General features: G+C 39.0%; 1 protein-coding gene across 4 annotated transcripts in view; it reads left to right on the top strand.

Annotated features, from left to right (window-relative positions):
- The window catches only part of PLCG2 (phospholipase C gamma 2), a 73927-nt gene that overhangs the window by 11664 nt on the left and 38916 nt on the right, over positions 1–23347 (top strand). For all 4 annotated transcript variants that reach the window (XM_065661164.1, XM_065661163.1, XM_065661165.1 and 1 more), the window contains exons 2-7: positions 863–1098; positions 15168–15308; positions 18089–18182; positions 19541–19588; positions 21862–21946; positions 22735–22818. In XM_065661164.1, the coding sequence (XP_065517236.1) occupies positions 903–1098; positions 15168–15308; positions 18089–18182; positions 19541–19588; positions 21862–21946; positions 22735–22818 (648 nt within the window). In that variant the 5' untranslated portion in view covers positions 863–902. The remainder of the gene's footprint in view (positions 1–862; positions 1099–15167; positions 15309–18088; positions 18183–19540; positions 19589–21861; positions 21947–22734; positions 22819–23347) is intronic.

Genomic DNA, 23347 nt, shown 5'->3' with positions numbered 1-23347 from the left:
TCATATAATGCAAGAGTTCACACAAGCTGGTGTCATTATTTCATGTGTTATCTTGTCGCTGGATTGCTAGGCTTCCATCATCAGCACTTCCTCACTCCTGATGTAATATCAAGAAGATGGCAGCTCTGGCTGAAGAGCCTGTGATGCTTCTCAGACTTTAGAGGTCTCTTCAGGCAGCAAGCTCATGTTTCATTAGTAATACAGGGCAAAGAAGAGCAACAAATTTGCTGCTGTTCACCATGGAAACAGTATTTTGGTTATCTGAAAATGGCATTGGGAGTATAAAAAAAAATCATGGGAGTAAAGAAAGATTTTTTAGTATGATTCAAATCTGTTGCAGATATTTCTCTTATGTTGACATGTAGGTTGTCAATATTTAGGACAAAATGAATTTCCAGATATTTCTTACAGTAGTGGAAACTAAGTTATCCTTAGTTTCAAGAATGTAAAGTTTCACTTCCAGCTCACAGAGAACTTGTGAGTTTTTTATGGATCACAATTTTACAAATATCCTAAAGCAATAAAGAAATTCCTGTAAGAATGGTGGTATCTCATAAAAGTTACTTCTTTCTCTGTGTCAGAAAATATCTTCATGAGCAAAGACCTCTCACTATATAAATTAATAAAAGCAGATTTGATGCTTGAAAGAAGTTTGCCAGGGTTGAAGTGCACATTTTTGATGTCTTAGGAGACTCTTTGTAATAAATTCTGCTGCAGTGTGTCTACCAAAGTGTCACTGGTACCTCCCTCTGTGAAGACTGTTCATACTTTCAGGATGAAATGGCAAGGATGCTGTTCATGTAAGCCATGTATCTACTGTTTTAAGTACTGATTTTTCTCTGTTTTCTTTCTTTTTTTTCAGACAGTGAAAATCCATAAAAGTTTGACTAAAAAATATAAAAATGCCCAGAAAGAGTATAGACTATGGAGTTCTTCCAGAGTATGAGAAAAGCCAGATCAAAAGGACCTTGGAGTTGGGAACTGTCATGACAGTATTCAGTCTTAAGAAGAGTAGTCCAGAAAGGAGGACTATTCAGGTCATAATGGAAACCAGGCAGGTGGCATGGAGCAAAACAGCTGACAAGATTGAAGGTTTCTGTGAGTATTTGCAAAATGTACCTGAACTTGGAGTTACTCATAAATTGGTGTAATTGTCAAGTGTTGATGTAATGATTCTTTTGTTAACATAATGAAGTTTTTGTCTGAAGGGAGTTTGACAATTTGCTGAGAATATTCTGAGTTATTGCAGTGTAGATGAAGAATCTTCTGCAACTTGTTATTTAGGTATTTAACGCTACTTAAATATGATTAACGTGCTTTTGCCCTAAGCCTTGATCTCAGAGTCTTCATCTTTAAATATGATGGTGCTTGTGTTATCTGAATTGAGTTACTGAGTGACAGCTCTTTTCCATCACTAAGCATCAAGATGTCTTGTAAATTCAAACACGTAGTACTTCTCTATGCTCTCTCCAAAAAAACCCTTTCCAAATTCAAGGAAACTGAAGTGAAATTTCTGTTTTCTTAGGGAATTTGCTGTTTCAGTATAGAAATAATTATTTATGACCATTATTGGAAAGTACCAATGACTTAGAAAGATGAAGCTGTGGGTTATAAGGCATAGTTTCAGGGTCCTGAGTTGATACTGTCTCTTTAATTAGTATCTAAACTGATTGACTAAACCCATTATTTATAATGAATTTGGGAAATAGAAGTGTAAAGCTACATAGGACTGCAAAAGCTGTGGTAGAAGAATATATTGAGACTAATCTTCAGTTCTTACTGAACTTGGCTGATGTCAACCAAGCTCAGCCTGTGCTTTCTGGTATTTGTATAGCTCCTGTTATTGTAATGTAATCACAGTGCTTTCATATGACTTCCTTTATTTATTTAGCTCTTATCATGGGCATGATTTTACTATGCAACTACTGAATGGTGTTTGTCTTCTATAAAAGAATTGAATGGTTTGTCTGAATTGCAGACTCACTTATTGGCCAGCCAGCTAATGTGAGAAACATAGAGTTTAGGAACTGGGGCTATTTGGGAAAAGAAATTGTGATAAGACGTTGGAGTTTGGAGCTGGAGAGCTGGGAAGGCTGAGCAGGTATACTGGAGTGAGAGAACCTACAGAGGTGAGAATCACAGTTACTCAGCAGACAGGGTTTTCAGTGAGGAACAAGTTAATCAAGTCCCAAGAGAAGAAAAATGGTTTATGAACACAGGAGTCTGAGGCATAATTAAGGGAGGGGGTGCAAGACATGCACCAAGAAGCTGCATGATTTTTGAATTGTGTAGCTTGCTTTCATGCTCCTTACTTAGAAGTATTACATCTCTATTTGCTACTGTTTCGAGTGGTTCCTGTCTCATTCCTTGTGCAACTGGAAATACAATGTAGTGGAATGAAAGACCAGTTGTCTGGAGGATGTTTTTATTATTGGTAGTGAAAATATGGTCATACACAGTGTTCTGGGGAAAGCAAACAGGTCTGGACACTGTAATTAACAAGTACTCTGGATCATAATCTTTCAGTGTCCCAGTTCGTCATGTGGAAAATGAGGGTAATTATCGCTTCCTGTAAAGACCTGTTAGAATGTGAGTATATTATTGGTTCTGATACGCTCAGATCCCAAAGTGAGGTGTGCCAAAAAAGAAGTCCTGAGGGAGGACGAACAGTTCAGTTATGAGAGAATTGCTTATATATGCTTACCAAATAAAGCCTGGGGTTATGCATAGAGCAATAAGAGTAAAACAAAATAGAAAATGACCACTTAGTGGGTGAACAAGGCATTAGAGTCCTCTGATAGAAACAGTTTGTGATCATGTAGTTGAAGGCTTAGCATAGTCATTTGCACAGAAGGGCTGAATTAAAAGTTGTATGAACTGTGCCTTCTGGATTTTGGGGTCAACTTTTCAGTGTTTGACTTGTAGTCTTCTATCAAAGCTTCCTGGGGATGTTGTGTGTTTGCGGTAATATGTTCTGATAATTAGCTTGCTGCATGTATAGGTTTTAACCTTTTTAAAAGAAGGTGAATATTGTACTTTGACTCTTACACCTGGATAATCCAGCAGGGTATTGACTCGCTTCCAGTTGCACAAACAGTCAATACTAGAACGGGGAATATAGCTACAGACCTGTAACTTATCCAAAAGCCGTGTGCCTCTCTCCCTGAGAATTGTAGTACTGAAGCATTTCTTTAGCTGATCAACATTTAAGTGACCTTTATAATGGTAGAATCTTTAGATCTGAGAATACGTCCTACTCTAAAGCATGAAAATGTAAAATATTGTTTTGTTGTCTAAAAAGCAATTAATCTGCCCCAAACCAAGATGTATTTTGCAGGCATTGTTTCAGAATATGGTATGAACAGTTGTTACAATTTACCATGAATGGTATCAGATCTGTTTGAAATGAAAGTCACTGCAGCTTTAACTTGCTGACAGTGTTTTTACTGAAGAGGAAGGAACTATGGAAATATTTTATTTATTTATTTTATTATGTAAATGTTGTTACTGCTTCTTTTGACTGGAACTCAGGCTTTCTTTTGCTTGAAAAGTGGAAAAATTATGGATTTGAAGCTTTCATATTTGGTAATTGAATGGCTGAATTGAATACCAATGATGGGGAATTAACACCTTTACTTCTCTGGAACTATGAAGACATGGTACCAACTTTTGTGGTAGGAGAAAGGTTATTTTGACTTGTATATATAAATGTAGATATGACCGACTCCAAGTATTCAGAGGCAGATTTTGTTGACTTTGTAAAAAGTAAAAAATACATATTTTTTTAGTGGCTGAGGGCACAGAATTATCATCTCCAGTATTATATTGCTTAATATGCTTGTGCTGTACAAGAAATAGTATTTGTGATGCAATCTTAATGGTTGCTTTTTGCATGTGCTACACTCCAGTAAGAATTAATATTCAGTATGAGTGGGAAAGGTAAGATGGCTTCCTGTTGAGTGTGTGCTATTTTAAGTCAAGCAACTGCTCTTTACAGAAGGCAAAACCCCAAATGTTTGCATCTGCTGTGGGGTTTGTATGTCTAAATCAGGTAGTGAGGACAGTTCACTCTGAGACACAAAAATAGGCTGCTAATAGATAGAGAAGATGGAGTCTGACTTTCATATTTTAATGCTCTTCCTTTAGAAATTAAGAAAAAGTTCTGTAGTGTTGGGAATTTTGGATGTCATAGTGCATATTTTCTTGCTGGTGAACTGTAAATGTGTGAAAGACACTAAAACCCTCTAAGCTAGAGTTGCTCATAATTATTACAAGGGCCTTTTTTAAGTTTGGTTAATGTTATTTTGGAAGTGATTTAAGTTAAACCTCACAATAACAAAAAGGTATCTACTCTTAATTCTGGAACCCATGCAAAGAAGATACAGGATTAGGTATACTGATCTAAACGTTTAGACAACTCCACGGCCATGCATGTAGCAGTACTGTGTATTTGAAATTGCACTACTCTTGGAAGGGTCTCTTTCATTAAAATCCTGTCAGCAGTTCTGTTTAGAGTGGTAGAGTTGCTAAAATTATGGCTGTTTCTTGCTCAATGCAGGTGTGTTTCTCTGGGTTAGTACGTAAAATGGAGATAATCTGGATGAGAAAGTAAAATGGAGATACCTTTCTTTAGATAACTCTTTCTAAACCCATCATTTCTGTGCGGGAAGAAGTGAGGATATACAAAGGCTAGGAAATCTGGTTTAAACAGTCTCTGTCTTCATTGTATGACCACACCATGACTAAGTACTGGAGATTTTACACTGACCTTCTGAAAGACTTGAGTTGCCATTTACAAAAGATATTTTCTAAGAAAAACGATCTGGGGAGAAACCTCTGTATTTCCCTCTAAGTGAAAGAGGACAGGTTATTTGTGTCCTGTAAGGCAGGATGTCCTATTTTGAAAGTAGATCAGAAGGCCAAATTTTAAGCTGATACACACCAAGTAAATCCTCTCACTTTAATAGAGCAGCTGCAATTTTTGGCCGTGTTTTTAATGTGGCAAGTTAACTGTGGTACTGAGAATGGTGCTATATGATTTTTGAATTCTTCAAATACAAGAGTTTATTTTAGCTTTTGGTAAGTTTTGGCTTTACAAATCGGAGACATAGCATTACGTACCAGCTCTTCTAGTGCTAGTCCTCCCTGCCCACCTGCAAGAGAGGGGAAGGAGCAGCACAACAGTATCTGCTCACACCCTTCCTGAGTTGTCCTGACAGTGTTGATAACCTGTGCATGAGAAGCTTTCCTTTACTGTAGAGCTGTGCAGCCAAGAGTTGTGCAAGTCAAGTGAGTTCTTGGATGGTAGGTCAGTTTTCGTGAGATCAAGCTAGCTATTGAGCTTGTCCAAGCTAATCAGACTTGTTGGAGACAGTAGATTTTGCTCTCTGTAAGGGAACTCCGATCCTCTTGTACAATCTGCATTTCTGTGGTTTACTGTGATCCTGCTGTTGTAAAATGTGATGCTTTGTAGGCCCAAAGATTAAGTTAAGTGACTGTTGGTCATCTTTGCTTTCTTTTTAGCCTGTAATGTTAGGAGGTGCTAGTAAATAAGCACATTTCAAGAAAAGTTAAATAAAATTTGTCCATGTTTTCAATCTGTGGATGTCCTGGGTTCAGCAGTAGCAGTCATTTTCCTCTTTCTTAGTAGCTGGTGCAGCGCTGTGTTTTGACTTTCAGCTTGGGAGCAGAGCTGATAACACCAATGTTTTAGTCTGACCAAGGACTTTCTGAGCCTCATGCTCTGCCAGGGACGAGGGGAGACTGGGAGGAAGCAGAGGCAGGACACCTGACCCAAGCTAGCCAAAGAGGTATTCCATACCACAGCACGTCATGCCCAGGAGGTAACTGGGAGTTACCCGGAAGGGCACGGGCTCTCTTCAGGGGGGTTGAACTCGTTCAGCGGTGGTATCGTATTCTCTTCTTTTGTTATTTTCTCTTATTGTTATTATCATTGGTGGTAGCAGTAGTGATTTGTGTTACACCTTGGTTACTGGACTGTTCTTATCTCAAGCCGTGGGAGATACATTCTCTCCGCTCTCCTCCCCATCCCTCTGGGAGCATGGTTGGGGGGGGGGGGTGGGAGGAGGGAAGGAAAGAAAGAGGGAAAAGGGTGGGGGGAGTGAGTGAATGAGCTGTGTGGCTCAGTTTAAACCACGACAGTGGGAGCTTCAAGTTTCCTTCTAGATGAAAGGAGAAAGATTAGCAATGGAAAGAGAGGGGCTGCCTGTCCTGAAGTGTTTTTCAGGTTTAGTGGTGGCCAGAGAAGTTTTTAGCACTGTTGCTCTTTGGTCATCTGCTAAAACTGCAGAGTACCTTACATACACCTTTCCTGCGTCAGATGGGTCCAATACAACCCATTGTCAAAACCAAAATGCATAGAAGGGAGCACTGATCCTTTGAGAATGTTTTTATCGTGGATGTTTGGTATGCAGGGTTTCATTAGTGTATTAAAATGAATGCCAGCAACATGCTTCCTTATGTGGGCCCTCAGAGAGCCATGTGAATGGCTGAAGGAAGCGGGTCTGAGCTAGATGTGACTGTGTTTACCTATGCTTAGGCTTCTTTTAGTCGTCTTGCTATTGGTCTATACATAGAGACATTTAGCTCCGACATATTCTGAGTGAAATACCTGTAGACACTGGCTACAAAATGTCAGAGTTTTTTCTTCTGTCTCTTACTTATTAATAACATTTCCTTGTATTCTGCATTGTCCTTATTTTAAACTGTTAAAGATAACCTGAAGTTTGCTGGGTAGACTATGGGACTGCTTGTAGGGCTCAGCATCTCAGCACTGTTTATTGTAAGTGACCTAGGTCAGCAGTGACTGATACAACTTAGGGTGACAAATGTTTTTCCCTTAAGGAGTTATGTGGGTTTTGTTTGATTATTTGTATTGTGGGTTTGTTTTCCCTTTGTTGTGTGCTTTGTATGTTGCAGAGTGGTATTAATGCTTTATCGGATCACCCATGCTTTGAAGCCCTTGTGGTTTGTTCCACCCCTCCATTTACGTTTCTTGGTATGCACACTAGCTCTATTTTCAGTGGAGCCCCTGTCATTGATTGCAGTAGGAGAAATCTGCGCCATTTCTTGGATCAAAAGTAAATTTTGCTGACCTTTGCAATGACCTGGTGGAAGGGTAGTGACTGATACAGAGTGCAGAATGAGGTCTTGGGGACTAAGGGTTATGCACAGGAATGGTATTTCTGACGGTGTGTGTTAAGCAGATAACTTACAAGGCTAGTTCACCTGTCTGCCAGGAGACAGCTGGGAGAATGAAAGGCTCCTCCAGTGCGAAGTTTAGTTCTTGCTCTGAATTAATGTCTGCTGGAGTCTCTTCCTCTGGCCTTTGAATGTGTAAGAAGCAGTTGATTTAAGTATGGGGGTTCTGTTGCAAAGCATTGTAAATGTAAAAGTGTAACTTGAACTTTGGGAGGAATTTTGAGTGTAAAAGCACAGAAATACAGGAGCACTTTTTGCAGGGCCATGGATCTAAAACCAATGACACTAAATCTGCAGCTGGTATTGATACCATTGCCAGGAAAAATAAGCAAATCTCTTGGAAGTTTAGGGTGGACCACAGTCTTCCCCCACCACTTTTTCCTGCCAGCACAGCCTGACTTAGAAGCTGCCTGCTGCTAGCAAATGCACTTGGCAATTTGGATTGTGTAGCAGGGGAAAGTGTGTGGTGAGGACCCAGTATGACTTGGCTATGGCTTGTTTACCCATAGGTTTTATTGACCATCGTATGTTCATGGGTTTGCAGTTTAAGAACTACAGATCTTGGTAACTATAGTAGGGCCAAACTAACTTGTTTTACCAACACATGAGAGAAGGAAGCCTCAGATTCCTCATAGAGAGGGAACTAAATTCCTTGTTTAATTTGTAACGGGCCTTTTTGTTTTTTCAGAAGCTAATTTATGCATAGTAGATACATGACTGTGAAGCTGTGACTTACCAGCATGATTTATTGCAGTGTGTTGCTCAGTGAGGCACTTCCTTATGGCTCTGCTGTGTATTTTTGTATGTTTACCCTTTGCAACTGTGCGTGGGTCTGTGTGGCGGCCCCTGGGTCACACACACCCTGTGTTGTTTCTTCCCACTTCAGACTGTCACAGGCTGGCCATACAATGGATGTGTGTGTGTTGTGCATCACTGTGGTATCTGGGGGTCACTTCTGCCTCCACATCAGCTACACTGCTGCGCTGTTTCTTTGCTAGGATACCAAGTGGCCCGCAAACAAATGTACTGTCATAGCTGAGAGAGCAGTGGAGGGAACTATGGGACATCAGTGAAAGGCAGAGGGGAAGGAAGAGGTGGCCAAGAGTGAGAACTGCTTGTCAGTGCTCTGCTAAGAAACTTGTCTGTCTTGGCTGAGCTTTTGCTGACTGAGTGTACCCTTCAGTAGCAAACAGGTCCTCCCAGATTTCCTCATATTCTGGTATATGCATTTATATGCATGTGAATAAATTGGAGCCCAAAGAGGTTATGCTATTTAAGGTTGTAGAGCAAGTAGGTGACAAAGCGTTAATCTCCAGGAAGCTGATCCATAATTTCCATAATCCAGAATTCATTCTTTATCAGATGCAAAGTGCTTTAAGGAAAATTATTAAGGGAAAGTTTGTGGTGATTAGAGTTTGATTAGTCACTGGAAAATATAAGAGTCTTCATACTCTTCTGTGAATCCTTGTGTTAGGTGGTGATTCACAGGCAGGAGAATTTATGCTCTGAGAAATCCTTCTTTGAATGTGCAAGTGTGTGTTTCTCTGTAATACAAGCATGGGCGTTTCAAGGAAGATTCTGTTGAGGACATAAGATGATTTATCTCTTTTTTTATTGCCTTTTATGTGAAGAGACAGTCTGCTTTTGTAAAATGATTTAAAGCATAATTTAATCCCTTAAGTTTTGGAAAAGTAAGATCACCTATCTTTTTTTTTCGATGTTTTGATTCATTGCAGACTACTCAAGAAAGAAAAAAAAGAACTAGTGACCATGTAAACACACAAGAAGTAGGCTTAAAGCATTGGAGGGCCATGTTTAGGAATAGTTCATATAATATATCAGCTGTTAAAATGCTTTTTGTGTATGCAGAGCAAGAGGTTAGGGTATAGGTAAGGTTGAAAGAGGAGTAGATGTGTTTGTACCAATGAAGTCTGAAAACTTTTTGTTTCCCAGAGGATGAGATACCTGTGTTTGGGAATGGCAGAGATGCAGACCTCTTGTCAATATAATTGCAAACTTACGAAGCAGAGGAATAAAGGCTAATTAAATTGAGGCTTTGGATGCTGATGGTATGCCTCAGTATAACACACAGTAACCATTTCTATTTTCCTCTCTTCAGAACTTTATTAATGCATTAGAGCTGTCGTATACCCTTTTTTGTGTTTAAGAGAAAGATACAACTGACAATGCATAACGTTTTATTTTAGGGTTAACATGGACTGCTAATTTCATATTGTCTCTTCTCCTGTGGTTTTTTTCTGTAATATTTTTACTGAGTTTGTAGAACAAAATGACTGTGGCCCACTTTTTAAATACGTTCGCCATCTCAAAGTCATTTGTTGTTACTGATCTTATGACTAACCTATGAAAAGGAATTAGATGGTTAAGTTCACTTGAGATATTCCTCCTGCTGAAAAGAGATTTTACAGAATTTGTCATCTAGAATGTGATTTAAGAAAAAAAACCTCCAGTATGAAACCAAGTTGAGTTTTCATGTTTCACAGGTGTACTAAACAAGGGAATGAATGGAAACCAAGCATTTACCTAGTAAATTCATGTTATGTGTAGAATTAGAGCCTGTGGGAGCTGCTCTGGTTTTACTTGATCTGAAAGTTTGCACTGTGTTTGTGTTTTCACATTGTGTTACACTGCCAAGCAAAAACCACTAGTTTCTGTAAAATGTGGCACCTGGATATTTAATGATTAAAGCTCATTGGAGAAGCACTGCATCTGTAATACAGTTGTGTGGGTAACATGACCAGATAACAGGCCGTATACAATTTACAGGGTAAGGTGAAATGCAGGGATGTATAATTTAATGTAATGGGAATCTTACGTATATTCCCACAGGCAGTGCTGTTCCACCTAACAAAGTTTGGCTTTTTTTATCTTTTTATTGTTGTATTTAGTGAATTTTATACCTAAAAATAAATTTTGCTAGTTTGGCTTTTAAAATCTTTTCTAAAATGACCTGCCAAAGAGAGCAAATTTTGGTTTTGCATATCCTTTTGGCTGTCAGATACATTGGGAAACTTAAAAAACTAACCTCTAAAAGACTATTTATGGGAGTGGCTTGCATTCTTTAACATAGATGGGGGGGTTATTTTTTTCATAGGTTAAACAGCTAAGTCATTTAACTGGCATTAACAATTCTACTAATATGAACTGCCTCTACGGGGGAAAATTTATTCCTCCCTCCTCCCCCCCTCATAGGTTAAGATGCTATGAATTCTAGCATCTGTACCTTTTGGGGAGAAGTGGTGGATATCTCTATATTCTGCTGAGTAATGTGAAATAAGTGCTTCTTTTGGCTTGAATGTTAGACCTGACCTTGCTAGTTTCCAGTAGTGACTTTGGTGGTTTATTTTTTCCTGCTAGCACAATTTCTGTCTGAATTTCCTCATTGTTTCAGACATAAAATAATAAATAAACTTAACTCACATTTACTTTCTATATTCTGAATACTATTAAAAGTTTTGATGTCATTGCACAAGTGAATCCCCATCTTGCTCTTTGTGGAGTTCTTTTGTTCAAAAGAACATTAAAGTTCACCTTTTTCTGTTTTGAAATTGCTGTGCTCTGGTTGTTACCCAAGGGATCTTTGTGTAAGTCTTCTGCTGAGTATTTAGAGCTTGGTTTCTGTGGTCAAATGAAAAAATGAATGTGTGTAGCCTTTAGCTGTTTTCAAATTATTTCTTCCCTCTAGCAGCTCAGTTCTGCAATGTTTAATGCTAACTTAGAACAACCAGACTTTCTGTCAGTGAATAGGGACTGGAATGAACTTCATGGACATGAATGTGGTTGATATTGGGCACATATGTAAATCTTACCCTATTCTAATCTCATTTTGTGAAGGTGCCTTTTAATTTTTTAAATATGAAACCAATAGCTGTTTGATAAATATGGCCCCTTGAATTCAGAGCTCAGACTGGGAAGGGCTGTAGTATATTGTTGCTCTATTAAGTAGTCAAGTTCTGTTTTACTGTCTGCTTCTAGGTGTAACTGAAGGAAAGGTAACAGCAATTCAAACCCATAAGTATCTGACTAAATGCAACTGCAGCCAGTTTATTTCAATGGAGATCAATGGAGCTGTTGAGTATCAAATGTTTATTGTTAAGTTTATGGCAGTAAAGAGCTGTAACAGGCACTCTGGAAGGCACTGAGCAATTAATCTGTGCAGTCTCTGAAAAGTAGCTATGTAGTAGTGTAATGATGCATTGAATTAACCGATTTGCTCAACAACACACAACAGCAGGAGCTGAAGTTCAGCAGCTTTTGGCTCTGAACTACAATGAATACTTCACCTCCAGATCAGAGCCTGAAACTGGGTGGTAATTCAAAGTGCCTTGGAGTCCAGTCTTGTTAAAGAGGCACTTGAGGGAGTTGTCAAAATCAATAGGTGACTGATGAGGCTGAGAAGGAGACCCTTCTAATCCATGGAAATAACCACATGAAAGAATGGATGAAATATAAACTTGTATTGTTGGTTTTCAGAGTGACACTAGACTTCTGAACTGGTTGGCTGGAGATCGAATGCGTTGGTACTGTCATCCTTGTCTTGCTGGGTGTGAGTCAACTTCTCTACAGGGCATACTTTGATTTACGCTTCCTTGGGAAATGCGCTGTTTTATAGAAATCACACCTGAAACATACTGAATTTCATCTGACACTGCAAGCTGCATATGTCCAGGTCTGTGCCTTTTTTAGGTGTATCAGGGCCCAGCAATATCTGTCTGCAAAGCCTAGTCACGATACAGCTCTGCAATTAGCATGTGGGATTGAGAAAAAGGAAGGCTCCATTAGTGCAAGGTAGTCAGAAAACAGAGGCGATGTGCTTGTAGTTCTGGCAAAGACATGAAGTTGCATTTTAACTGTTCAGTGACAGATTGTGCTATAAAAAGTTCACAGTTAACTGCGTAACAGCTAAATTGGTACAGCTGATTTACTAATCTGAGTCTGCAACATGCTATGGCTTTTCCTGGCCTGTTCCTTTCTTGGCTCAGTTGGGATCAGCTGTTCTGGAGTTAGGGGGCATTGTGTGGAGGGTGCAGATGACTCCAGACTACCTGGGGAGACAGAACTGAGTGCCAGACCAAAGTTTATGCTTGCTGTACATGTGTCTTTTTCCTCTCTGATTTTCTGTATTGGCTTTTCTTTCAATAACACAGAATAATGCATCCTAAATGACATTATAAAATGTCATTAAAATATATGCATGTAGTTTTCACTAATTTTCTGAAATTATAACATGTATTATTTCTTCCTTTCTGTAAAAATCTAAAGAATGTTTAATAAAACTTGTGTTTTATACATCTGTTTCATATATTATTTGAGTAAACATTATGATAACTTGGCAGGACATACATAATATATTGTTACTCTTTACTGAATGCTTAACAACTGTGGTGTAGTAATCTCTTTTTCAAAGGCCAGTTGGGGAAACAATAATACTATTACCAGTGTGAAACCTGTGCATACAAAAATCCTTGTGCCTCTATTTATATACCATATGTTCACACAGGAGAATGGGATGGTAGGATTGAATGGTTGTAATATAAGGAAAAGAACTGCAGTGAGTATATATGTAACGGAGGGAAGACATTGAGTAAGTATGTTTGTTTCAGAGGTCAGTATGAGGTAAGAGCTACTCGAAATGACAACAGCAACGCAGGTTGTGAAATCTGTTTTATTGCTGCTTTATAGTTTATACTTTGAGGGAGGCTTTGTGGTGTGGTGTTCATGTGTGTGGATTTGTAGGAGTCAGAAGTGAAAAGTCTGCCTTTATTTGAAGTTACAACTGTATTTTCAGCAGGGATTTGCTGAGTGAAGGGAAAGCAGAGGAGGTGACTCTTGGCCACTATAAGAATGAGCCAGCATGGTGCACAGTTTTCTGCAGCCATGCAAATCCTTCCCTCTCTGTTTGGGTACTTTCTGTCTCTACATCTTGATTCTTCTCTACTGATATTAATGTGAATTGGTGGGCTTAGATCACAGAATCATAGAATAGTTAGGTTTGGAAAGGACCTTAAGATCATCTAGTTCCAGCTCCTCTGCTATGGGCAGGGACATCTCACACTGAACCATGGCATCCAAGGCTCTGTCCAACCTGACCTTGAACACTGCTAGGGATGGAGCATTCACAGCTTTCTTGGGTAACCTATTCCAGCACCTCACCACCCTTACAGGAAAGAATTTCTTCTTTATATCCAATCTAAACTTCCCCTGTTTAAGTTTTAATCCATTACCCCTTGTCCTGTCACTACAGTCCCTAATGAAGCACATCACACTCCACAGCATCCCTATAGCACCCCTTTAGATACTGGAAGGCTGCTATGAGGTCTCCACGCAGCTTCACTTCTCCAGGCTGAACAGCCCCAACTTTCTCAGCCTATCATCTTTTTCAGGTGGATAGTCAGACACACTGCTAGGGATCTAAGCGAGACTTTGGATGGTAAGAGGATTAGAGTTATCAGAAGGAGCTTTTGGTTTCTGGTCATTTATGGTCATGTTATGAATTTATTTTAGAAGTTTGCATCTGAATTTAGGGGCCTTGTCCAAGCAGATGTGTAAATCTTAGGAAATGTTTTCATGGTTTGAAAGGGTGGCTGAGACATGGAGGTTGAGATATGTAAAGCTCCATCTTGAAGATAATTATACTTGGAAAAATAAGTTTAAGAAAGATGCTTCTGTCCTACGGTTAGTTTAGGTTAACCTTTGAGGTCCCATTTTCCCAATGTAAGTTGTTTAATGACTGGGAGAAAGGAGAGTCTGGTGGAAAGTTTGGCCTGGGATACTTTGCAGAGAATAAGAAATTTCAAGATGAATCCCATGTTTTATTATCAGGATTTTACTGATGAACTTCCTTGCTTGTCTGTCCCTCCTTTCCATGTTGGCTTCAAAGAAACCCAGCATTACACAGGCTGGAGCTTTAACCAGTGTTCAGCTCCCACTTGGTGGTAGCAGAGCTGCTTTTTCATTATGTTATTAACTGTCTTCTGTTTTTGATGAGGTGCTCATTTAAAACAGGGACTATATTGTGGCATTCTTAAATGCACAGACAGAAACCCTCAGCTATTTTCCTTGGATCTTTCTAAGTCTGATAAGCACATTTCATGAGCAGCCATGAAATATTTTTCTTCATCCTGTAGCTCATAAGTCAAGGCTGTCCGAAAGTGGGAAGAGCTGTTTATTTGCCTGGTCCACAGGCAGAACAAAACCACTTCCTCAGTTTTTCTAATAAGTATCTTATCTTGAGAGTGCACATATTTCTATTTCAGTGCTGCCTCACTACTGTTATGTAGGCCATGTAGCAAGGGTTTGTTGAAAAGGGAGCTGCCTTGAGAAAGTACGTGCTTGTGCCGTGTTCCCATTCTGCTATGCTCTAATACGTACCTGTGTTCTGTAGAAAACAGCAGGTTGAGAGTGGTACAACACGTTATGTTAACACCAAAGAGATCTCTGTCATTTATCCAGGAAAAAACTGAAACATTTTAATTATTAGGCTGGGTTTTTCTCTTTATATTACTGCGTCAGATATTATTCTTACAAGTGCCAGTGACTATACTAGCTGACAACGTCTATCTAAGATCTAATGCATAATTTTTAGGTGGGTAAGTTGGAAGTTGTATCTTTTCTTTTTTATCTCTGAAACGTTGTCATGGCAATTGGAAATTTCTTACTTGGAGTATATGCCATTTGTGAAATCTTCTTTGTGAAGTCTTCTGTAACCTGGAGGGGCCATGTGTATACACTTTGTCCATGGATAATCGGTGGTAGTGAAATGATAAAGCTGGTGTAATTTGCATTTCTTGACCAATAAAAATCTCCAAGTTTATATATAGAGATATTTCATATATGTATGCATGCTTTGAGTTGTTCATCTTATTGTATCAGGCTCTGTTGGAATGTAAGTGCAGTTGTACTGACTGAATGTTGTTTCCTTTCAGTGGATCTGTTGGAAATAAAAGAAATTCGCCCAGGAAAGAATTCAAAGGACTTTGAGCGTTGCAAAGCAAAACAAAGAGAAGAACACTGTTTTACTATTTTTTATGGTACCCAGTTTGTTCTCAACACCTTAAGTTTAGCAGGTACTTTTTTTCTTTGTTTCTTCTTTAAACCTACCAATAGAACAAATCAAATACATTGATGGAACAATAATGCAGAGAGTGCTGCGGTTTTGACTTGCGCAGTTCAGGAGTGCACCTGGTGTTTAAAGTCTGGAGATACACCTTTTACTCGGCCCTTCACATCCATGAACTGCTGCATTTCTTATGTCTTAGAATCATAGAATAGAATCATAGAATAGTTAGGGTTGGAAAGGACCTTAAGATCATCTAGTTCCAACCCCTCTGCCATGGGCAGGGAACACCACTTCCTTTCAGATAGTGTATTGTGTGAGTGTAGTTTCTGATTTGCTCAATCATTTCTAGCAAGGTAGACTTTTGCTGGTTAAATACCTCCAGTAAACTTTTCAACATATCAGCAATGCATTTGCTGTTGTCTTCAGTTGGCCAGAATATTGCCCTGGCATTTTCAGTCTGGCCAAAATGGTTCTGGAAACAATAGTCATAAGAGTTATAATACAGCTGTATCACAGAAACTTTTCTGTTGTCTATGAACAACTGGAAACTAATTGAGAAAAATGAAGTTCTAGCTTGAGTTATGTGTGTGCGTGTCACCTAGTAATACTAAACCTCTTCTGAAAGAGGTTTATTTGGGGACCATAAGTAAGAGTGGAAGGTGATAAACTGAAAATGAAGAGTTCTGTGTGAAACAGAGGGAAGTTGTATCCTTTATGTATGGAAAGGGTTGGGGCACTTCTTATCCTGTATGTATGGAAAGAGTGGGGGCACTTCTGATCCTGTATGTGTGGAAAGGGTGGGGGCACTTCTTAGTTCAGGTGAGATTATCCATGGTCACAACCCCAAAATTTTAATTTTGAAATTAAAAAGGGTATGAGTTCTTACAGTGCATGCTGAATACAGTTTTCTACTAATGGAGTTTACTAAGAGATGTATCTCCTACATAGTTGTGATGGATCCTCGGTTTAGAATCATACAGCCCATTTATTTGAAGTGGCGTGTTGCTGCACAGGACAGTGGGAGCTACTTGTCATTTAAATAATTAAATTACTTACAAAATCTTAATGGGAGAAAAGAGGAGTGTTCTGTAAGTGTTTTAATGATAAAATTGCCTTTTTTAAAATGGAATTAGTAGATTGCAGTACTAGAAGACTTCCTTTTTGCAGTCTGATGCACTGGGAGTTAAAGACTGCTCGTGAGTAATCCACTGTTGTAGGCTTTTCACTTTAAATAAATTTTACCATTGTTGGCTGAAGTCTGTGAAAATTTTCAGTAAGTGGCTGTGGTTAAGTGCAGCTGTGCCAGGTTGACTTCCCCTAACCTCCATCTCCATCCCTCTTCCATGGCTGTTCTCAAAACAGGCCTCTGACAGTGCTTTGGAAACACTTGGTGCCATGAGAAATGTTGCTGTAATGTTGAACTGCAGAACAACGTGTTATAACTTTCAATTAAGGGGGAAATCAACAAGGAAAAGGAAGTGTTTTGTCGTGGTTTCTTAAAACAATAAAAAATAATTGTTACTTAAGGGGAATGGTAGCTGTCATAAAGGGCAGAATTGTCTTGGGAGCAGAATTGGTTTGGCAGTGGTAGCTAGTGTTCTTTCCGAAATTGTAACAAACTGGAAAACAGTTCCATGGGTAGCTGAGGCTAGGCTCTAGCTTCATCCTTGGGGAATAAAGCATTGTTTGAAAGTATGTTTTAATAAAATGTGACCTTCATCTTTTCAGAAACTGTTTTGCTTTGAAGGCAGTTAAAAGAATTGCACAGATTACAGTTCCTGTTGAAAATAATTTTTCAGAACTGGTTCAATTGAAAATGCCTTAATGAAATTTTAGAACCAGCATGCTAAAGAGAATGGACTTTCCCAGCTGGAGGCTGTAATGATAGCATCTCATCTAAGGGCCCAAAAGGTGGTTTCAGCTTAACTGTGGTATTCCTTAGGGAAGGCTATACCCAGCACACAATTCATCATCTTGGTTCTGTTAGGTCAAAGCAATATCAAACGTGATCACATTAAATGATGTGGAGGACTCTTCTGGTTTGGGAAATGAAAAGGCAAATTATACCTAAAGAAAACCCAAGGCAGTGATAAACTGATTTGTAAGGTTGGAAGGAAGATGTATCTGGCTTCCAGTGTTAAGCTGTGTAAAGAATTTTAGACCTTGTTTAAACTTTACTTGTATTAAATGTGTTCTGTAAGCTACACCAGTTTTGTATATTGCTTTCTTCCTGCTCCTCTTGCCTAAGTGTAGTCTGGAACAATTTGTTAAAGGCAAGGTTAGGACAGACATGAAGTGGTTGTCTATCAAAAGCCAGTACTTTACAATTTATTTGTTGGTTGCTCAATATAATGAACTAGCTTTATGCTACACCACACTGAGTTCTTTTGCTGCGTGCTTCAAGCTGCTCTATGTCTACGTCCCTGGGCTTTTGCCGCTTGGGAGGTAGGAGAAAAGAAAATGAATTTGCCTGTGTTACTACAGGAGCTCACCAGCACTTCTGTGGTCTCTGTGCTGAAATATCGAAACTTGCATACCCTGATAAGCAGACTTCTAAAAGAAGGTATTTTTTTGTCAGAGCTTCCAGAGTTAACATCCCACCCCCAAATTTATGTTGTTTTTATTAATTTTATCATTAGCAATGTGAAGCTATGCAATGAGATTTATTAAAGAGAAAGATTCATCAGCCATTTTACATACTAGGGTTTGTCTAAACATCCCAAGTTTGTTCCTTGGTTGTGAGTTGATTTTGTTTTGATGTTTCTCATAGCATATTATTTTTTTCAGCTGACTCTAAAGATGATGCTGATAAATGGTTGTGTGGCTTGAATATCTTGTATCAAGAGGTCATGAGTGCTCCCACACCTGCGATCACAGAGAGGTATTGTGGACATGTTTTCATTTTGTGAGACTTGACGTTTCTTTGGAATTGAAAAGCTGAAAGAAACAGCTACTCTCCAGTTAACGTATGACAGAGGAAAGCTCACGTGTAAACTCTTTTGTCTGTTTTGCTATATATGTGTTCTGGAATGCCACTCTACTGTATCCACTAATGCAGATTTACCGTTTGCCTTATTTTGTATACCCATACTAAACCAAAAGTCTCTTAATGAGATCGTAAAAATAGCTGGTGTAAGTGTGCATTGACTTCTTGAAAAATTGAAGTGTCTTATGCAGTCACAGTAGGCTTGCTTTAGTAGGTGTCCAAACGCATTGTATGGCAATGTGACCAGCTGACTCAGAGAGCCAGGCTGAAAATGAGCTTTTTTAAGGCTTTTTAGCATCCAGCCATATGATGGTGGAACTGCACCCTTAATGCTTTGTAGGAAGTTGCACGTGAAACTGCTCATGCTCCGAGTGCCAGTTTTGTTGAAGAGCTCTTTAACGCTATCTCTGTACCTGATCACTTTTCATTACTGCTGACATTTTTGTTTGTGGTCACTGCTGTTCCTCGTTGTGAGGATATACCCTGTCCTTGCTTGCTATTTGACCAGTTTTGGGTTTGACATTGATATCTTTACCTGCTTGCTGTTCCAGCTGGGGAGACAGTATTCCTATCTATTGTCATCTACTCCATGGTAATGCAGCAGGCTGCTATACAAAGTGCTACCGGGTTCCAGGCTGTATTTGTGCAGCAGAGTGATACCTGTAGAGGCTGAGGATAAACTTTACTAGTGACATTTTAGATCAAAATTGTGTATGTGTGTGTCTGTGTATTTATTATTAATGCTGCTAATAGTATTTTGCTGTGCACCTAATATGGACACGCACTCTAATGAGGATTTTCTTTAGGATTCTCTAAACTCCTCTCCTTCCCTCCTAATTGTTAATTTTTTATGCATCTAACGTATCTTTGAGCCAGCAGCCTCAGCTGGCATAAATCTTGACTTGATGGAGTTACTCTATATTAGCTGAAGTTTTATCTTGCTTTACCACTTAGATTTTTACAGCTTCTGGTTGCTCATTTGCTTCTATCCTGCCCACCCTTCCTATGTTGTTTATGTGGCTTTAAAATGCAGTATTAAGCAGCAGAAAAGTATGTATTTACAAAGACTGTTATAAAAGTGGCTGAATCATTAGATGCAACACTGGAAATGTTTTGCTTTGTTATAGAGATGTATCTTATGACTCTTAAGTATTTCCACTGAATTTCCTCTGTGGATTTTGGTATTCATTGGCTGTGTTTTCTTTATAATTCTTAGATTAAACCTTTTTTCTTTTTTCCCTCTTTTCCACAAGCTGGCTGAGAAAGCAGATCTATTCTGTTGATCAAACCAGAAGGAACAGGTAAGAAGCTCTCTCTTTGTTCAGTATGTTTTTACGTGAACTTTTGTTGCAGGTTCTAACATGAATGAAAAGAAATATTTTTTGTGCAATATGTGAAATTAGAGCCCTGAAAATAGTATTTGCTCTTGCTTTAACAACTTGAGTTTTGCCTTTTGCTAAACACAATGTGTTCATAGCACTCACTCATGTTCATGCATGTGGTATAATGAAGCAAATGATGAAAAATACATAGTTTTGTTTTTTGCCTAGAATTACCGTGCCAGAATGAGACAAGGGGGTTGTCTTCTTCCAGTCTTACTGTAGAGATTAAGCTCATCTGTGCAGGCATGTTAGTTTGTTTGCTTCGTAGAGGTCTTTGCCCTTTCATAGCCAAGTTGGAGCCCAGCAGGTTGGACTGTATAACCTGCTGTGAGCATTCCTGTGCAGTGATGCCGCCAATTCTTCCTTCATTACTGAGCCATGTGTGCATTGGAGTGACTACATTCTAATGTAGACGAATAGGAACTAGCTTTTAAAAGCTCGTTTGGGCATTCATAACAATGAAAGTGCATAAGCAACGTTCAACATGGGCTGCCAAAGATCATGAAAGATGTTTTAGTAATTAGCCTTGTTTCAGTCCTGATGTAGCCTGAACATGGCTGGTATGCATGGTATCTAGCTTGAAACTGGTCACAGCAGCAGTGTCAGATATATCCAGAGATAGGGTTGTCCCAGCAATAACTTGAATTCTTTCCTTCAGGAGTCAGAGCTTTGAGGAGAACAGAACAGAATATTAAGAGGAAGAGGAGATAGAAGAAATAACTGAGGATATTAGGGAAGAGGAGAAGGAAGCTACTGGTGTACAGAAGATGCATTGAGGATACAGATAGAAGGAAGCCAGGTTAATGGTTCGGAATAAGGGCAAAATATTTATTTATTTATTTATCTTAAAGCAGTTGGCCTGGCTAAGTGGGTTTGTCTCTTTCCCACATATTCAAGCAAAATATTAGAATAGAATATAATTTGAAGTCAAAGAATAACCTCTGACCTGGTGCTTCTCATGTGAAGGAAGTCCCATGGGTTATAGCTGCCAGTGTGCTGTGCAGCTGTATATGTTTGTGTTTCAGTAGTTTGCTTCAGGTCCATGTGTGATGTGGGTTTGTAGCTCTTTGAACAGCAAAGGAGACTTTTTTTTTTCCTCAATGGATTCAGCTGCATACCTCTCCTTACAGTTGCTATCAACCATGCGACACTGAGGAGAACATTAGCCCCTCTTCTCTCACGTCTGTTACTTTACCATGATTCTGCTCTTTGTCTGCAACATGCATTTTATTCTAAGGTGTAATTCAGTATAGAAAAGAACATGTGTTTCCTCTCATTTAGGCCTTTTCCTAAAAGCAAAATAAAGTGTGATATTTCATTGTGTGAATAGGACTGTATTACTGCAGGAAATAACACCATTCTATAGGCAGCTTGTGGCATTGTGTACCTGGGTTCAGTGTGAGCTGAGGAGCCATTTCAAAGCAGTGTTTCCTAAACTGGCCAAAGTGGTGAAGGGGCAAGTACCATCCTTTACTGGATGTTGGCTTGTACCTCCTGATGTATTGGAAAACTAGCTCTGCAGCAGGGACATGTTGGTGGGGATCATGAAACAAAAGCTAATCTTAGGGTAGAGCAGTGGCTGACGGTATATGTCTACTGAAAGGGTTTCCTTTGTTGCTTTAGGGTTGTTTCATCACTACCAGGCAGTCCAGTTAGGATCCAGGCGCTTGCACTGTGTGGAGGGCAGTTTTCTGTTCTCTTGGTAGGTGATTCATGCTTTCAGAAAAATTCAGGGAAGGAGTTTGTGCTGAATTTCATTGTGTTTAGTGTTGCAGTTTCTGGGAGGTTAATTGTAAAGGTTAGGCTTCCAGGCAAGTCCTGTTTCACAGGTTGAGGTTTTTCCAGTGCTGATGAAGTCCCAGTTCTTTGTTTTGGCTTGCACTTGTTTTCCCTGAGGAAATTGCTTGTGCTTGGTGTTTAGGGTACAAACAGAGTGCTCTTTCTTGCTCCTAAAAGAAGTGTTTTTTTTCCAGAGGTCTGGCGACAAGGTGGAAAGCCAGGAATTTCCTGAGTTCTAATCTGGCTTTGGCATGGCTTTGGCTAAGTTCCTTCTTGCTTTGCCTCTTTCCCTATCTACACAATGGAAATGAGAGTATTTCACAGGGTTGATAGAAAATCTTAGTAGCTGACTAGATACAGCAGGACTGTGGAGTTTTGATATGTTTTTTTTTTCCCTCCCTTTTTTTCCTCAGTATCAGTCTTAGAGAGCTGAAAACTGTCCTTCCCCAAGTAAACTTCAAAGTGAGCAGCATGAAGTTCTTGAAGGATAGATTTGCGGTAACTACCTGATAACTTCTATCTGTTCGGCGTTGTTGCTTCTTTTCAGGATGCTGCCTATATTCTTGCTTCTTACTGTGTATGGATAAATATATCACTTAATTTCTCAGCTTGGCTTTGCCTATATCCAAGGCTATAACTAAATATAGGCATAAATGTTCCTTCTTTTCATTGTTCGGTTGACCAAAGCCAGCACTGGGTTTTGAGCTGATTCTGTGCAAGTGCATAGGAAAGTGTTTTATCTTTAAAATTAATAAATTAATATAATATATATTAAAAAAAGAATATTTTGGGGTTTGGGGTTTTGGTGTTTTTTTTTTTTTTTTTTTTTTTTGCAATTTGATCATGTAATAACCTCTTCACTCCAACTTGTGCTAATACGAGTAACCTCTGAAAGTCATTCCCATTCCTACAGGAATTTTAAATATCCCCACCTTTTCCTGCTTTCCAACTCTCCACCCTTAAAGCATACATTCTTGCTTCTGTTGCTCCAGCTAACAATGACTAAATGGGACACTACTTCACTCTGTTTTTAGTGGAAACAGAATAAGAGTACAAAATGCAAGGCTAAGGATGTGGCTGGGAGCACTAGGTCACAAACCAACAACATGTTTACTTGTTTGTATTCTTAAAAAAATAACTAAATTAAAAAAATCCCAAGGGGTTAAGACAAATGAAGTTGGAGTAAAACAGAATGCATGAGAGGGTGGCAGCTGGGGTAAGAGTAACCTGTTTGCAAATGCAGTTCAGGGAATTCTAAATTCTCTGCATGCTGCTTTCTATTGTAGGAAATAGGTGCTCACAAGGAAGAGCTTAGTTTTGAACAGTTTCATTTGTTCTACAAGAAAATCATGTTTGAACAACAGAAATCGGTAAGCTTTTTCATAAGTAGTCTTCAGACTATTAAACTGCTTGATCAGAATAGAGTTAATGCTGATTATTTTTGTCTCTGTTAGTCACTGATTTTCTTCCCCCCCCATTCTTGTAATAGAAAAATAGTACAGTCCTGTACTTGGAGTGTGGATAAGTCACCATCAGCCATTGTCTTAGGATAATGACTCAGTTATTTGTATTGCTTCTTGTGTGTTGGCAGTACAGATATGCACATATATAATGGGGTTTCTAGGAATAACTTGAAACTGTAAGTTTGTTCAGGATGTAGAGTGTCTTTTCATTGGCTAATCCTTCTACTGATAGGAACAAGGGTTTTCCATACTTGTATTAATATTTTATTGCTAAAACATTCTGTAAATCAGATTTATCCTGAGCATCAAATAACAACTGTTGTTCTCATTTGCTCTCATGCTTGGAGATTACTTGTGGTGAGTCCATTACAATATATGCATCAGACAGGTCTTGGGAGGTGGTAATTCTGTGGAATTACATTTCAGCAACTGTCTG

The sequence above is a fragment of the Lathamus discolor genome, chromosome Z (genome assembly GCF_037157495.1).
Source record: "Lathamus discolor isolate bLatDis1 chromosome Z, bLatDis1.hap1, whole genome shotgun sequence".
Lineage (NCBI taxonomy): Eukaryota > Metazoa > Chordata > Aves > Psittaciformes > Psittacidae > Lathamus > Lathamus discolor.
The sequence above is the reverse complement of the archived record's forward strand: the minus strand, read 5'-3'. Positions and strand labels throughout refer to the sequence as shown.